Here is an 18,256-nt window from a genome sequence, read left to right on the forward strand (position 1 = left end):
TATTCAAGTTGCTGCTACAAATTGCTAGAAGAGGGAACTTGAAAATGAGAGAGAAGAGATATGAGCTAGGACTTCAAATCTAAACTTTTATAGTGCTATAAAAGTAAATAATTAATTTATTGAGGGTATTTTTGTCATAAAAAGTTTACAAAACAGCTGCTCGCATCATTTAAAAATAAACTTTTCTAAAAATCAAATCCAAGGTTGGGTGAGACAAAACCAGCTTTTATTCAAATCCAAGGTTAAAATTTTTGAAATCTATGAATTTAAGATTATAGCTATAGATTGTGCAAATGTCCCCTATCCAACATCCATTTCTTTGATATGATCGTGAGCATCTGCTTATCTGTTCTAAACAAACATATGATTTTATTGATTTTTCACTTTAAAATATATAATTTATTTTAAAATATATAATTTAATTTTATATTACAATAACACCTTATACTATTTTAACACAAAATTAAATCACCCCAACTTAATTTAAAAATAATTTATAAAATTAATGTAAATTTTAAATTATTTACCAAAATAATGAGGTGTCAAAAGCAGCCGATTTGATTGGTATTTTCACAACAAATTAACGGTCTTTTTAGAGAATAGAAAATGTCAATATTATCCACGTTTTCTTGAGTTTATGAACCAAATAAAAAAAAATGCCAACACAATTGACATTTTCTTGTTTGTGAACTATTATTGTAGATGTTATAATCATGAATAAAATAATAAATTATAATTAAGCCCCTATATTTTATCAAAATCAATTATTTAATCTACAATTTACAATCATTTAATTAAATTATTTATATACTTTGTAAAATTAAGCTATTTAATTTTTAAAAAATTAATTTATTTAACCTATCAGATAAATATTAGTTAAGTTAATTAATTCTTATTTTTTTAGAACACAACTAAAATATCCATTTATTTTATAAAATTAATTTTTTTAGTCATTGTTTCACATAATATAAATAGTTAAAGTTATAAGACCTTGCTGAGAATGAATAATAATATAGTTAATTAATATTATTGGACTGATCAAATTAATAAATAGTGTAAATAATTAAAATTACATGAATTAATTAAATCGGATCTACTAACTTTTTTTTATAAACTAAAAATATAAAATATTATAATATAAAATTAAATTAATAGACCTTAAAATAAAAAAACATATCAAATGAAATGACATGATATATTTTTTTTTATATTTATTCGATAGATTAAATAAATTAATTCTTTACAAATTAAAGAGTTTAAATTTTTATAAAATAAATAAATAATTTAATTGAATGATTATAAATTAAATAATTAATTTTAATAAAATATATTATTCATGATTATAACATCTAACAATAATTGTTCATACGGTTGGCATTTTCTTGTTTGATTCATAACCTTAAGAAAACACCAAATAGTAATGGGGTTTTCTATGCCCTTGAAAAGCTGGTATTAGTAAATAGTTTAAATTTTACATTAATTTGGTAAATTATTTTTTTAAAAGTTCTTTGAATAATAAACTTTAATTTAAAATATAAGTTTTTATATTTATAAAATCAAATTCTTTATTTATTATATTAAAAATATTTAACCATTTAAATATTTATATTATTTAATCTCATAAATAATTTATTATATATATTATTTAATTTTAAAATTTAAAAATATTTTAATTAAATAGTTTTAAAATATAAAAAATATAAAAAAAAACTTGTGATTTCATAATTTTTCACTTAAAAATTTATGGTTTAGTTTGAGATCTATTATTTAATTTTATGTTAAAATAATAATTTATAATATGAACTCTATATTAATATAAATATAAAAATTATTCTTATTTATAAATATTATAATACTATAAAATACTATTTAAATATAAAATTAAAAAGCTTTTTGTCCAACGAAAATAAAAAAATAAAAAAAAAATCTTAAATTATTAATTTCCATATCAAGACGAATCTGAAATTTAGCGGTAGATTTTTTTTTTCTTAAAAAAAAAAAGAAAGTTAACTACACCATTTATAAAGTGCCATAATTTATAAAAAATTAAAAATAAAAAATAAAAAAATATACCTTACCGCACATACAACGTGCGGTAAGGTATATATATACATATATATTAAAAATTGAGTTATACTGTAATCCTGGAAGTTTAATAAAATTTATAATTTAATTTATATTTTAAATAATAAATAATTTTATTTTTAAAATTTTATTTTATTAATAAAATATATATTTTTTAAAATTTACTATTAGTCATGCAACAAACTCCAATTTTCTTAATTTTTAATATATATTAAAATATTTTATAATAATCTTATATTAAATATTTCTTCTCCTATATAAATTTCAAAATTTTTAAAATTTTAAATTTTAATTTATATTAAAATTTTTATAATAATTTTATATTAAATATTTTATTCATTAATTAAATTTAAATTCTTAACCGCTAATTTATTAATTTTTAATTTATATTAATAATTTTTCCAACACTATTAAAGTAACACTTATTTTTATAAAATTTATATAATTTTTTAAATTATAAGAGCTAAATTATTATAAAAAATAAAATTTAAATGATTAAATTATTATAGTCAAATAATAAATATGGGAGATTTATAATTTAGTTCTCGAGTATTGCCATTATTAATAAGTCAGTCTCTGTATTTTTAAAAACTTATTAAAACGTCCTTATCTTTTCTTTCCGTTAACGAAATAATTCTTCCGTTCTCTTTTCCATTAAAATTAGATAAAGGAGGATAGATAAAATTTTTAAAATCCAATTTTACCCTCAAATAAAAACTCTTATTTAATTCTTAGATATTGTTATTATTAACAAGTCAGTTCTTACATTTTCAAAAATTTATTAAAATATTTTTATCTTTTTTCATATCTATTAAAACATTCTTATCGTTTTTTTCCGTCAATGAAATAGTCTATATCTTTTCTCATATCTATTAAAACGTTATTATTATTTCTTTTCGTCAACGAAATAGTCACTGCTTATCGTTTCTTTTCGTCAACGAAATCGTCCCTCTCTATAACTTATCTTTTCTCATATATAATAAAACATCATTATCATTTCTTTTTGTCAACAAAATAGTCCATATCTTTTATCACATATATTAAAACGTTTTTATTGTTTCTTTCTGTCAACGAAATAGTCCCTCCTCCTCCTTCTCCTCCTCAAAAACGAACAGGAAGATGATGACGATGAAGGAGAATAAAAAAAAAAGAAGAAGAAGAAGGAGAAGGTGAAGAAGCAGCAGAAGAAGAAGCAGAAGAAGAAGAAGCAGAAGAAGAAGAAGCATAAGCAGAAGCAGAAGCAAAAGCAGAAGCAGAAGAAGGAGGAAGAATTGATAAAGAAAAAAAAAGGAGGAGGAGGAGGATGAGGAAAAGAAGGGAGTAATTTAATATTTTACTATATTTTTAACGGCAAAAATAAACGAAAGGACTATTTCGTTGATGGAAAGAAAATATAAGGACGTTTTAATAAATTTCTAAAAATATAGGGACTGATTTGTTAATAATGGCAATACTCAAAGACTAAATTGTAAATCTCCCAATAAATTTGAATGAAATAACGGTTTTATTAACAAAATAAAATTTTTTCACCTATTATAATAATATTTTATTAAATATTTTTTATCATTTAATATAAATAATTTAATTTAAGTGTATGTATTTTATTTTTATTTTATATATTTATTTATTATAATATATTTTAAAAAATTATATAACTTTTATAAAAAATAATTTATTGAGTTGTATCAAATTTACTTAGAAAATATTTAATATGAAACTATAATAAAATATCTTAATATAGATTAAAAATTAAAAATTAAAAATTTCAGAGGTTAAAGATGTATAATATTAATATATATTAAAAATTTTAAAAATTCAGATTATGAGTTTAAAATTTATTTATTTTTTATAATTAATAAAAAATTTTAAAAAATGTATATTTTATTAATAAAATAAAAATTTAAGAATCGAATGATTTGTTATTTAAAAAGTATGGATTAAATTATAATATACATTAGCTTTTAATATATATAAATATATATAATATACCTTAATGTGCAGTAAGGTATTTTTTTTTTTTTATTTTTTTTTTATCAAACTACCACATCTATAAAATACGCTAGTTGAATTTTTTTCCTACGCTATAATGATAAATAATTTTTTTTAACCTTTTTTAATAAAAAATTTCACATATTCTAAATTAAATAATATAATTTAAAGTGAAAAATCTATACAAATATAAAATATCTTTTTGTACTTCCCTCTTTAAAATAAGATAAGATTAATTAATATTATAAAAAATTTTATTAATAATCTATTATTTAAAAAAATATATTAAAAAATTCTTAACATTTAAAAAAAATTTATTAATTAATTTTTTCGTTATTTATAAAAACTGATTAATAAATTTTTTATATATATAAAAATTAACTAATAAATTTTTTTAAATTATAAACACTAAATAATAATAATTAAAATTAATAAAAAATTAATCAATAAATCTTTTAAAACTTCAGATTTAATGTATTGTTTAAAAGTGAAAACTCAACTCCTAATATAAAAATTAAATAATAATTCTTCTTTCAAAAAAATCTAAGACTTATTAATAATTCTTCTCACAAATAACGACAAGTTAATTGAATTTTTAAGAATTATTATTGAAATTAACAAATAAGAAGTGGTCCACGTCATCAAAGCCCAACGCTCTCGCAAATTCAAAACGCTATCATAAGCGCGAAATTTGAATACAAAGCAAAGCTCTCTCTTCCCGAAGACCAGAAATTGTTTTTTATCGAAACGCTCAGAGATTCCCTTTTTCAATGTTGCCTTCTTCTTCTTCTTCTTCTTCTTCTTCCTCTCTCTATGGTTTTGAAATTGATGCTTAGCCTTTGTTTGGTTGCTGAGAAAATGGAGGAAAGTGCAAGGAAGCAAATCCACGATGTAAGAAGACAAAAAACCCCACGTGTTCGCGGTCGCTCTTTCATTTACATTTTTCTTTTACCTGTCTACTTAACAAAATAAAATGTCTCTTCTTCAGGTAATTTCGAGGATTCTGCTTAGTATATTAGAAGGTTGTTCACATCCCTTTCATTATGGGTAAGTTACTGAGAGTTTTGAACTTAAAGCTGCTTTAGTTCTCAACTTAGACAATAATTTCTTCGTTATATGCAAATATGGAGCTCTGATGTTTACTCTTTTTAATTTTTTTAGGGTTTTGGAATTGTGAAGGACCGAGTTCTTCGATTTTGTTCATCTTTTGTGAAGGTTGAGTTCTGGTGGATTTCATGCTGTGAAGCATTATGCCTTCTCTTTTTAACACGTTCACAACATGCTACCAGATTTGAAGGACATATTTTCTTAATTTTCTGCAAAGTTAGAAATTTTTGGAGTTTGGAATATTGCACAAGTTATATATCAGCATGAAGACACTGGCACAAACGAAAGCCAAAGTACCTTCTAGGTTTAATGTTCAACAATCGACTTTTGAGTTAAGAAGCAAAGTGGTTCTTGCACTAAGCAAGCTTGCAGATCGAGATACATGTCAAATAGGTGTTGATGATCTTGAGAAAATAGCTCAATCTTTGACCCCAGATGGGATTTCTCCATTCCTTTCTTGTATTTTGGACACAGACAAGGAGCAGAAGAGCGCAGTTCGAAAGGAATGCATTAGATTGATGGGTGTACTGGTGAATTTCCACAGGAGTCTTCTTGGGCCTCATGTAGCTAAGATGGTTGCTACAATTGTCAAGAGGCTTAGAGATCCGGACTCTGTTGTGAGGGATGCTTGTGTGGAAACTATGGGTGTTTTGGCTTCTAAGTTGAGTGACCATGGAGATGCAAAAGGTGGAGTCTTTGTTTCTTTGGTGAGACCTCTTTTTGAAGCTATGGGTGAGCAGAATAAGCAAATGCAGTCAGGTTCAGCATTGAGCTTGGCAAGGGTCATTGATAATACCCATGATCCTCCAGTTTCCATTTTGCAACGGATGTTGACTCGAACTGTCAAATTGCTTAAGAATCCACACTTCATGGCAAAACCAGCAGTAATCGAGTTGAATAGAATTATTATTCAGGTCATTTTGAAACCATAGCCAAAATTCATTTTTCCTTGGGTGTTATTGTCCATTAATTTTGGCTTAGCATGATCAGCCTTATTTGTTGTGCAATTGTCTTGCATTACCAACCGAATACTCAACGCATGTTTAGTGTGGATTTATGTCACTGCCCGTAGATTTATATACAACTATTCCAAGCATTTTTTTTGTTCATCATTTCAATTAATGTGATGCAGTCTCTTCTGATGGTTAAGATGCATTGCTATGATACAAGCTCTTTGTCAGTATTTATGTCAATGTAATTTGAAATTTGTACCATGAATTCGTTGCTTTTCTCAATCAATTTTTATTTTGGAACTTGATTTTGAACTAGACAAAGATCAGATCACCTAAATATGATTTTATTAACCTTTGTATTTCAACTAAATAAAATATGCAGATCTTCAGAGCATGAGTAGTACTCATTCCCACCTTTTATCTATTAATTAATTTAGCTTTTTGCTGATGAAGTAACATAGAAAATTCAGTTGCATATTCATGTTTTGGGGTTAAGTTAAGTTTGCCATACTTTTCCTTAGGTACATGCATCTTGTGGAATTTTAAGAAAACTGATTTCCACTTCTTTTAGTTGATAACAGACTCTGTTTATTAGTGTTTGAGATTCTAAATGATTAAGTTAGAAGTACTGTTATAAGCATTCAATTATTTTGTGCATCAGTTTTACGTCCTTGCCTATTGTGATTACTTAAGAATTGGTTTGTTTCTTGTCATAAGCTCAACTTTTTTGAATAATGGTATTGTTTCATTCTTTATTTCAGGCTGGGGGTGCTCCATCACAAAATGTTCTATCTGCAGCAATGACTAGCATCCAAGAAGCACTCAGAAATAGTGACTGGACCACTCGCAAAGCAGCTTCTGTAGCATTAGCAGAAATTGCTTCAAGTGGTCAATCTTGGTTGGGATCTTTCAAGCGTTCCTGTATCAGTTCTCTTGAGTCATGCCGTTTTGACAAGGTTGAGGTTAATTTAATAATTATATCAGAGAATTGAAATTCATTGAATCATTGTGTTTGCATTCAGTTAGATGCTTCTTGTGTTTTTCATAGGTAAAACCAGTTAGGGACACAGTACTTCATGCTCTACAGTACTGGAAAAGTCTTCCAGGGCCTGATACTCCTGAATCTTCGGAAACTGGATCTTCAATTAAAGGTTTTTTGGCTCATGATTGGTCTTGATAAAGTCATACGTTCACTTGGTTCTTATAAAACTTGTTCATTGTTCATCTTTGCTTTAGTATTGTATTCTGTTGTTTTTTTTTCTATAGTGAATACAATTTGATATTCAAGTGGTTTTCAAAGTACACAACTAGTTGCTAGAAATACAGAGTAAAGTTGCTTTTCAAGACATGCAAATCTACCTGATATAGTTCATAAATGAAAAAGTATTCGGACATTTTATGTTGCAAGAATAGTACAATTATTCCAAGTATCCTTGCTAATGGCACTTAAGGTGATGAAGTCTCTTCGGTGGTTAAGATGCGCTAGCACATGAGAACGTCAAAGCTCTTGGTTATTTTTTGAACTTTTGCAAAACATTTTTTCATTGCTTGATATGCACTTGATTAGCTCCACTAATTCTGGAAACTGCAATAAATGACGTTGGGTTGTGAATCCCCAATTTGACATGAATTTAAATGATCTTCCTGTATACATTTGGCTGGAGAAACTTTTCTGCTTTTTGGAAGAAATACTTTATAAATCTTCAAGGAATTAAGTGTTAACTTCTGTGGATACTGGATAAGCATTTGAACTTAAAAATGAGAAGGGGGGAAAATATTAACCAAAACAATTTTCATCTCCTTTAATGACTCTAATGTAATATTCATGAATGTGATACAAGCAAAAACCTCTGCATTGTTATTTTATCATGTAATTGAACTAAAAAAAATAAATAAATTGCTACCTTAGCTGGTGACATACTCACTTGTGATGGCCATATTTTTTAGATTATCGTTTATCCTTCCAATGCTTCCTTAATTAGCATGTTTTTTTGTTAATGTAATCATTTCTATCAGCTTATCATAGTACTCCATACAGATAATTTCTATAGAGGCGAATATAGTGATATCACCAGTACCAACGACTCTATGAGGAAGGATGTTACACCAAATAGAGTTGTTACAGACTCGGCCAAAAGAAGGATTCCTTTATCTGTGAAGAAATCATGTCAAAATTACCAGGAGTCTCAGCACCCCAAAGCAGATGAATGGCAAATTGAAATTGCAGTCCCAAAATCCCTTAATGTTTCTTTAGCAGATATTTGTACTGAGGAATCTGAGGGTAGTTCTGTCACCAAGACTCTGGAAAGAATCAATTCTTACAGCACTAGTATACCAGATAATGGCTGTGAATATGCACCAGTTGATGACAAGCAAGATTGTTCATCAGTGTCCAACCTAGTTTCTGACAACTTTGAGACTAAGTTTGTGACAGTTTCTCAGGACTCAATTGAGGCTGGTGGCTTGCTAAGGTCCACCGGAAGAAATAGACGGTTCACAGCTGAAGTGATTAATAATGAGGAACAAACACATTCTGCGAAGGTTAGAGATCGTGGAAGTCTTGATTCTACACTCACAGAGAATAGTTTTCAACCTTCGCATGGATGCTGTTCACAGGTAGCCACTGAAATGGCTTGCATTCAAAAACAACTTTTGGAGATTGAAAACAAACATTCAAGTTTAATGGAAATGCTACAGGTAAGTATTTCTATGATTTTGGAATTTGTAGTATCGCTTTAGGATTTTTCATCATTTCAAAACTACTAAAAATGGTGATATATCCAATGGACATATTCTTGCAACCTTTAACTCAATTCATATGGACTTTCTGCAGTCTGGGCTCTTTAATAATTTGTTATCTGCTCAAAACACAAGAAAAAGTTTGCTATCTATGTCCGCTTATAAGTTGGTTATATTAGCTTATAAGCTTTAAAATAAACTGATTATTTATTTATAACTATCTTTGGGTTTTTATAAGATTAAGTTAAAAAAAATAAACTGGAGGACGCTGGTTTTGTGTTTTGGTGCTTGTAAGTTTTAACCTTATAAGTTGGTTTGACCATGTAAGGTACTATAATGCTCTCATTTAATTCTAAACATATCAACTATTATCAGTCACTTTTAAGTATTTTAACTAAATATTGTTTAAAATTTTCAATGAGTACTTTAACTAAGCATTGTTTTGAAATTTTGAATGTGTAAGTTTCAAATAAATTATAAAGCCAAACATCCTCTATTTGGTCATTAGCTGGCAGTACACCAGTAGTAAGAAAGTAATTAATTTGGAGAACTAGTATGTTCAAATTCTGAAGATCCCGAACATTAGGTAATTTTATAATGTGTTTTCATTTCAATGTTTATTCTGCTACAAAGCATATTTCAAATCTTACTTTAAATTTGCTTTTTGAAAAGAAAATCTCTTATGTCTAGCCTATTTGGCTTGTCATTCTAACAACTTTTTGACCTATTTCTAATGGAACAAGTTAATTTACAGGTATTTTCAACTGGCATAATGGATGGCTTATCTATGTTAAAGTCTAAGGTATCAGTTTTAGAGCATGAAGTTGATAGAATATCTCATGCACTTCTGCATGGGGCGAGACATTCTGATTCAGCAATCTCTAAACTTATGAAGCAGAACCAAAGTTTTTCTTCTCCCAGACTCTCAACATCCTCACCAAGGCCGTCTGTTGATATTCACAACAAACAGCCTTCATTGTTTTCAGCAAAGAACTCTGACATTTGGGAGGAAAATGCATCTGGTAGAAGCAGATCAGTCAATTTGAAAAAGGCCACAGAGATGAGGATTAATCCTACTGTAAAGACTAGTAGGAATGCCATGAAGGACATGCAGGATATCTCTGGACATGGAGCATCAAATAGGAATTGCACAAGAAAAGTTGATGCTGTCCTTGCTTCAGTTTCAAGTGCCAATGCAAGAGAAATTGGTCCAGAGAACAGCAATTGCCTGTGGCAACGTGTTAAAGGTTTTCTATGCAAAGGAGACCTTGACTCTGCATACGTGGAAGCTCTTTATTCGGTTGATGAACTTGTTCTAGTTGAGCTTCTTGATAGAACTGGTCCTGTACTGGAAAGTTTGTCCCACAAAACTGTCAGTGACATACTGAGCACTCTGGCATCTTACTTCTTAGAACAAAGATTTATGAACTCTATAATCCCTTGGTTGCAGCAGGTAAGTACTGCACTCCATATTTTGTTTAATATTTTTCACCACTTAATTGAAGTATCTTCATCATCTATATATCATGGATGCTCAATCTAATACTTGGTAGTAATTTTTTCTATAATTAACTAGACTCTGCAGAAACTAGCCATAATTTTTGGAAATTGTCAAATTGATATATTAGTTTGAGTGTGTTAGGGAGATCCTGGGTATTTGGTCTTTAGTTGGTGAGAGTATCTAAAAATAGTATCAACAAGTATTGTTAGTTATATGCATCGTTGGAAACTGACATATTCTAGATTTGTTGATAAATTTCTTATGGAGAGTTGCATATATGCTTGTAAATTAACTTGCTAAAAAGAAGTATGCCGGAAAAATGTAAAATTGATGGAAAGACTGGACATTGGATTCTATCTTTCAGACCCCTGAATTGTAATTAGACCATACAGTATCTGCCATCTTCTTTACTTCAGCGCATTTGTAGTGATCGACCTGATGTAGGGATACATGTAATTCTCAATTGCTCAATGATCTTTAGACCCACCTGATTCCTTTGGTAGAAGGCAATGCATATCATATAATATAACAATAATATTTTGTTGACATTCCCTTGTACAAGGGATCCTTATTTTCACTGTTTCTTTTTGGCGATTCTGCATTAGTAATAGCAAATAGACAAATGCTTGAACCTTTGTTTGCCATCAATTACTACTATTATTATTATTATTTGAATGGAAAGGCATGAATGAATATGCAGTTACTGTATTTCCCTAGCTGTGCAGTATTGCTCTGTTTATCTTTCAATCATGCAAAGCAGGAACAATCTAATCTGTTTGAATTGAATGATAAGATTGGTTATTTCTTTCATTTTAGAACCATTTGTTACGTAAAATTTTCAAGTGAAATGAGGAAATTTTGCTCCTTGTAGGTAGTGGACTTGAGCACAATTCATGGACCGGATTACTTTGTCCTCTCTGCTAAAGCAAGAAGGGAATTCTTGTCAGCAATTCAGGAGGCTTTTAACATGGAATTTTCTAATCCAGCTGAGAGAAGATCTATTACTCAACTTGCAATGAGATTGTGCCACCTGTGGGGTAAGACAACTCTATCTGTGCATCTTCATTTCATAGAGTTATTAAACCAACCTAGCATTTTTCACTTTTTTTTTTTTAACTTTTGAGTGGTCATAATGCATTCATGCTCTTCTTTCAAAGGCACTCTTGTATGTTTAAGGGGCTTACAAATTCAATTAGAAAAACTGAACTTTCTAGAACAAACTTTGTTAAATTTGAGTCTAGACTTAACTCACTCCAAAAACTAGTCAAGGAAATGTTTATGGCCATATAAGGGCACATTACTCCTTTTCATAACTGATGTGGGATTCAATACTCCTCACATTCAAAATTTTACTGGTGCGTTACATATTTATAAGAGACTTAACATTAAATAGGAGGCTCTAATGCTATGTTAAATTTGAGTAAGACCTAATTCATCCTTGGGCAGTGTCTATGGCCCATATAAGGCGTACATTACTCTTTTTAACACAACCAACGTGGGATTCAACAAACTTAATTAGAACCTCATACTTGAATAGTGAACTTGCACTGACTAGGAGCAGAAAGACTCATTTTCATTCCAATTCCAGCTTTGCTTTTATCCAAACCAAATGGGGCATTAGATCTAATGACTGAGTGTAATAATAAAAAACCTGGACTTGTAGCAAATGGAGTTTGATAAGTATCCAAAGTTTAGTGGTGTTAATAAGATTTTCAAATTTAGAAAAAAGTTGTTTTTTATTATTTTTCAATGTCATTTTTTCTTAAAAAATAAATTAATTTTCCTTTTTAATCAAGAAAGTATTTTATATTGATAAATTTTCTTAGATGCCTTAAATGCCATAAAATGCAATTTTTTTTTTTGAAAAAGATGACTTGTGTGAAACAAACAGAGATGTAGAAGTTGTTTGTTTGTATTGTACAGTTATACACTGTTAGCACTAAGTAGAATCTATTTACTCTTGCAGGCAGTAGCGGCCAATAATCAGAAGACTTTTCAATTAGGTGTACTGTTGATGCAATTGATGTTCAACTCTTTGGCCTTCGTAAATTTCCTTTTTCTTGATATGTCCGAGAAGAAAAGGAGTTTATTATGAATATGTGGCTGATTGTTTTATGTTGCATTTTCTTTAATATCTTGCCTCTAAGTGGACTCTACCACGGTTTGGTTTGGTTTGGGTTGGGTTTGAGATTGGCTTGGTTAAGTTGAACAACAAAATTGATCAAAGGTTTACGGGTCTGAATAGGATCAGAATTGAGACCTCTATAGGTTTCTTCCCTCCTATTTCTGAATCTAACTGGACTAAAAATGGAAAAGAAATAATTCAATTATTACATTACGATTAAACTTGAAATTGAAATTATCTTTAAACTAAACCTATACGGTTTGATTTAAAATTTTTTGAATAGAAATTGTTGATTTTTGACTAAATAGTAAATATAAATAAATTATTACTTTTATAAAAAAATATTTGTACAATTATTTTATGAAAACATATTGGCTTTCTCAAAATAACGATTTACTCTATCTTTAATAGCAGCAAATTTTTTCTCATAAAATTTGAATAAATTTTTACTAATGCATTATGTAACCTTGAAAAGTCTAAGGTTTGACTCCCCCAACCCCTATTTCAAAAAAAAAAAAAAAAAGTAATTATCATGGAGAAGCAGATAGTGAGAGTGAGAATGAAGATTATTTGAGATCTAAGTATGAGTTGGAGAGTTTTTAATAAGGAGTCAGAGAGTATCAGATACATTTTTGGAATAAGAATTCAGACTCTTATGTGTAAAAAGTGGCATGAATGTATTTTACTGCTAAAATTTACAGTATTTACTATTAAGAATCCAAAAATATAAGCACAAATTTAATATCATTCATTCTACCCCACCATGAAGCTTCAAGCTTTAAGCCATTTTCCCCTCCACATGAAATCATGATATCTCTTTTCAAACACTTCATCTCTTCACCATAACCGCAAACAAGCACTTCATCATCATCCCATATTCACATTCATTTCATTACCTTGGTTTGAAAATCCAGCGAATATGGACAATGAGCCAACAGTAGCAGCAGCAGCAGCCAATGCCAAGGTGAGGAAGACGTTTCGTCGCAGAGCTAGCTATGTACATGCTGTAATATTGAGAATTATTGGGTCTTTGGTTACTATGGTGATGTTGTTATGTGCAATTCATAGTGGGTTTAAACTTGCTACAAATTCAAGCAAATATACTGACTGGGCTTTTCACATTGGAGTTCTAATTATGATCCTTGGTTTCTTGTTTCTGATACTTGGGATTCCTGTGCTAACTCACTTATTTCTAAATTTATCAGAACAACTGCGGGAGGAGGAAGCCGGAATTCGTAAAGCTAGCAATATAGATACCACAAGTCTTGTTTCATAGGTTCTTTTCTTTTTTATTGTTTTTCCTTTAGCTTTCTATAGTTTTTCTCTCTAAGATTTTCCATTCTTTATGATTCAAAAAATAAAATTACGTAATAGGCCGATCCAAATATACTGTTCGTTCAAAATAGTTAATTCAAATTATTAATAATTTTAAGTAAATTATAATATATTATTTTATATTTTATTATATTTCTAATATGAGTTGTACCATTGTCTTCTACTAAATTTTAATATACTCTAATTGTATCGTTGTTGTACTACATCGAATATAATTACTAAATTTTTTCTTACAGCTTATTAGTTTAGCATAATCTCTTATTTTAAATTTTTTTATTGCTTATTAATTTCGCATAATCTCTTATTTTAAATGGTTCTAATATCAATAGTAACAATTTAATTAAAATTAATATAAATAACTTTTGAATTCAATTTTATTCGATTCAAAATAATTAAGTTTTTTAGTAGTTTCTAGTATACATTTTCTCATACTCCGCTAAATTCTTGATGGGGATGTTACAAATTAAATATGAAAAGGGTAGATATTTCCATGGGCTATGAAATGACTAACTTCTTTTGTGTTATTTCGTTATCATACTATTTCATGTTATTTTGTAAACCAACCAATGCATACATTTTGAAAGAGTAGCTTCCAATCCAAAGGAATCAAGACTTTAAACTAGGCATCAAATAAAGGGAGAATTATTATAAAGTCCCTGAATTTTTTAAAAATTTATTAATTTATTTATATTTTAAAATTATTCAATTAAATATCTCTATATTTTGTAAAATCAAATTTTTTAATCATTTTCTCAAATAAATTATTAGTCAACCTATTTCAGATTTGATCAAAAAGACTTAATAATATGAATATTTAAAATTTATAAGACAATAATAAACAAAATTAAAATTGTAGGGACTAAATAGTATAAATAATTTAAGGCAATTATTTTTTTTTATTTTATGAATTAAAGAGTTAATATTTTATAAAATATAAAAATATTTTAATTGACTAACTTGGAAATAGAGACAAACTAGTTAATTTCATAAAAATTTAAAGATTTATAGTAATTTACTTGGAAATAAATTAACATGAATTTTATATTGCAAAATATAAAATGAAAAACATGTAACACAATAAATAGGAATGAAAATAGGCCGGTTATTTTCAAATACCTAATCTAATTAAATTATATTAAAATTGATTTTGCTAATATATAATTAGATTTGAAATGAGTTTAAAAAAATTAATAATTATAACAAGTTTGACTTTAATATATAAAAATAAAAGTGTTATTTTTAAATATCTAATCAAATTAAATCATATTAGAATTGATTTTGCTAGTATACGATTAAATTTGGAACGAATTGACATTTGAAAATTAATAATTATGACGGATTCAGCTTTTAACATATATATATATATATATATATTTCAAAAAATTAATATTTCTACTAAAAAATATTTAAATTTAAATTTTTAAATATTAATATATAAAATTTTGAAATGAAAACATATATATTTGAATTGAGTTGTAGTATTATCAGTATTGAATTCGAGTTGAGGTTCGGATTAAGATATTTTTGCAAATATCCTAACAGATAAGTTCCAAACAATAAATATTGTCTCCATAACTAACTAACGATACCCAGAATTTCTACTTTAAATTCAAAAGCATGTCACACTCATGTCTGCTCATAGTATCAAAAATTTTCAAACTTACAAAATCTGACTAGAATGAATGACTTGGCAGCATGGAGAGGCAAAAGTCAATTTCTAAAGTTATTGCTGGAGTTAAAAGTGTTATCTTAAAGCCTTTTTTCCCCGCCTAAAAAAATTACAAAACATTTCTTTTTATTTATAAATGATTTTTTTTATTAGGCTTGTAAAGAGTAAATAAGAGAGAAAAGACTCACGCGTACGGGTTTGAACCGAAAAACTAATTTTAGTTTAAAACTATTAATTCATTTTCCTTGTGTGTGCAAATAAATAGTGTTATAAAATTTTTATTTTTCATTTATTTAATTTTTTTAAATCTTATCTGGACACGGTTACTTTTAATCAATTAAAATTAATTATAGTTGTGAGATTTTTATTAAAGATTTTCGGTTTGTTGACTCTCCTGATTTTTTAAAATAGCTCTAATATCTCTTTTTTTTCAACTATAAATAGATTTCACTTTTACAATTTAGAGACGCAATTGTCTTTATCTACTCTCCTGTTCTCTCTACCTTTCTGTGTTCTGCTGGATTACATTAAAATAATCTCTTACTGTTCTGATCCTTAATCTGTTTAATCCTGGAGGGTTACTAAATAATCCTTAAGGATAGTGCAACGCACAACTCAGGCTACTTTTTTCTATTTCCACTTCTAACAATCTTAAGGATTATAGACTTAAAAAAAAAATAGAATCAAACGTTCCTGCTTCGAATGACATTGTTATTGTCTCTAGTTCTGTTGTGCCAAACAATCTTCCTGCTGCTGCAAATGGTGGATCACTTTTGCCTACTATTCCATATACCAAACCTTTTTCCTGACATCTCCAAGATTGAAGTCTTCTTGGATTGGAATTTTAAGAGATGGCAAGAAAGAATTTTTTTTTTTCAATACTTAACATGCATGGCGTAGTTTTAGCACTCACAGAATCAAAACCTGCTCCTACTGTTGATCCAAAGTTGCCTGAAATCTTGGCCTATTCTAATAAGGTATGTAGGTATACAATTATGAGTACTCTTTCTAATGATCTTTTTAATATCTATTATTCCTACAAAGAAGCAAAGAAATATGAGATTCAATGAACCTGAAATATACTACTGAGGATGCTCGAAAACAAAAAGTTATAATTGGCAATTTTTATAAATGGAAAATGATTGAAAAAAAGACATCAAAATGTAAATCAATGAGTACCATAAACTTCTGAAGGATCTTAGAGCTGAAAGCATCATTCTATACAATGAATTTGTGGTTGGATTGCTAATAGAAAAATTACCAAATTCTTGAAGTGACTACAAGTAATAATTGAAATACAAGCATAAGCAATTGACACTGTCATCATTGAAGATACAAATAGGAGGGAACTCAAAGCTACAAAAGGAAAAGAGCTAGCTATAAAAACAAATCTTGTACAAGGAAAAACGTGCAAATTAAATAACAAGTACGAGAATAAAAAACCTTATTACAAACCTAAGTCTAATAATTTCACCTTTAAAAAGAGATGACATTATTTTGTATGTGGTAAGTTGGGTCAACATGCACATCAGTGCAGGAAAGAGTGATAAATGACAATTCTTTTAAATCAAAAGTAAATTTAGTTGAAGGAGATCACATTATTGTTGCAGTCATTTCTTAAACTTTTTGTGTGGTTAATGTGCAAGAATGGGTAGTAGACTCTGGTGCTACTAGGTATATCTGTACAAATAGAAAATGTATATACCTCCTACACTACTGTGTGGGAAGGAGAGGAACATGAGTATTTAGGTGATTCTAGAACTGCAAATATCCTTGGTAAAGGGAAAGTTCTTTTTAAACTCACATCTGGCAAGACCTTGATACTTAATGAAGTTCTTCATGTACCTAACATAAGAGCTAATTTAATTTCTGTAACTCTATTGGGAAAAGTTAGGATTAAAATGTCTTTTGAGTCAGACAAAATTGTACTGACTAAAAATGGTATTTTTGTTGAAAAAAATGTTATTGTAATTAGGGACTCTTTATTCTCAATATTTCTGCAATATTGAATGAAAATGCATCTTCTTTTGCTTACTTGCTTGATTCTTTTGATTTATGGCGTGCTAGATTAGAATATGTTAGTGTTTCTTAAATTAGAAAAATACAATATCTTGGTATAATATCTAGTATTAGTAATATATGTTTAAATAAATATGAGATTTGTACAGAATCTAAGTTAGCAAAAAAATCATATTCAACTACACATAGAGAATTTGAACTGCTTAGCTTAATACACACAGACTTGGAGGATTTAAAATAAACTATGACTAGAGGCGGTAAAAAATATTATGTAATTTTTATTGATGACTATTCTAGATATACTAAAGTATATTTGATTAGAAATAAAGATGAAATCTTTGATATTTTTCAAATATATAAAACTGAAGTAGAAAATCAAGTAAATAGGAAAATAAAAAGGATTAGATCAAATCAGATAGAGATGTGAATATATCTTATTTAATGACTTTTGTGAAAAAAAAGGAATAATTCATGAATTTATTCCGCTTTATTCACCTGAATCTAATGGAGTAACGGAAGGAAAAAAAACATTAAAAAAAAATGATGAATGCTTTATTAATAAGTTTCTCTTCACCTAATAACTTTTGGGAAAAACTTTATTATCTGCTTGTTATATACAAAATAGGAAACTCTATAAGAAAACTGGTAAAACACCCTATAAGTTTTTGAAATATTATACACCTAACTTAAAATATTTAATAGTGTGAGAGTGTCTAGCTAAAATAATTCTTCCT

General features: G+C 27.9%; 1 protein-coding gene across 5 annotated transcripts; it reads left to right on the forward strand.

The window, feature by feature from the left end:
- Window positions 1-4,793: 4,793 nt before the first annotated feature.
- LOC110607246 (TORTIFOLIA1-like protein 2) lies at window positions 4,794-12,639 on the forward strand. 5 transcript variants are annotated; one of them, XM_043952368.1, is made up of 10 exons: window positions 4,815-4,965; window positions 5,063-5,121; window positions 5,236-5,289; window positions 5,364-6,095; window positions 6,896-7,090; window positions 7,183-7,285; window positions 8,173-8,831; window positions 9,628-10,326; window positions 11,246-11,411; window positions 12,341-12,639. In XM_043952368.1, the coding sequence occupies exons 4-10, from the start codon at window positions 5,445-5,447 to the stop codon at window positions 12,355-12,357; spliced, it is 2,490 nt and encodes an 829-aa protein (XP_043808303.1). In that variant the 5' UTR covers window positions 4,815-4,965; window positions 5,063-5,121; window positions 5,236-5,289; window positions 5,364-5,444; the 3' UTR covers window positions 12,358-12,639. The 5 variants fall into 5 exon arrangements, with proteins under 5 accessions (XP_021602029.1, XP_043808303.1, XP_043808300.1 ...); XM_043952365.1 differs by having other exon boundaries at window positions 4,841-4,996; XM_021746337.2 differs by having other exon boundaries at window positions 4,794-4,965; window positions 5,236-6,095.
- The last annotated feature ends 5,617 nt before the right edge of the window (window positions 12,640-18,256 follow it).

This window comes from Manihot esculenta, chromosome 2 (assembly GCF_001659605.2).
Source record: "Manihot esculenta cultivar AM560-2 chromosome 2, M.esculenta_v8, whole genome shotgun sequence".
NCBI classification, from domain to species: Eukaryota; Viridiplantae; Streptophyta; class Magnoliopsida; order Malpighiales; family Euphorbiaceae; genus Manihot; species Manihot esculenta.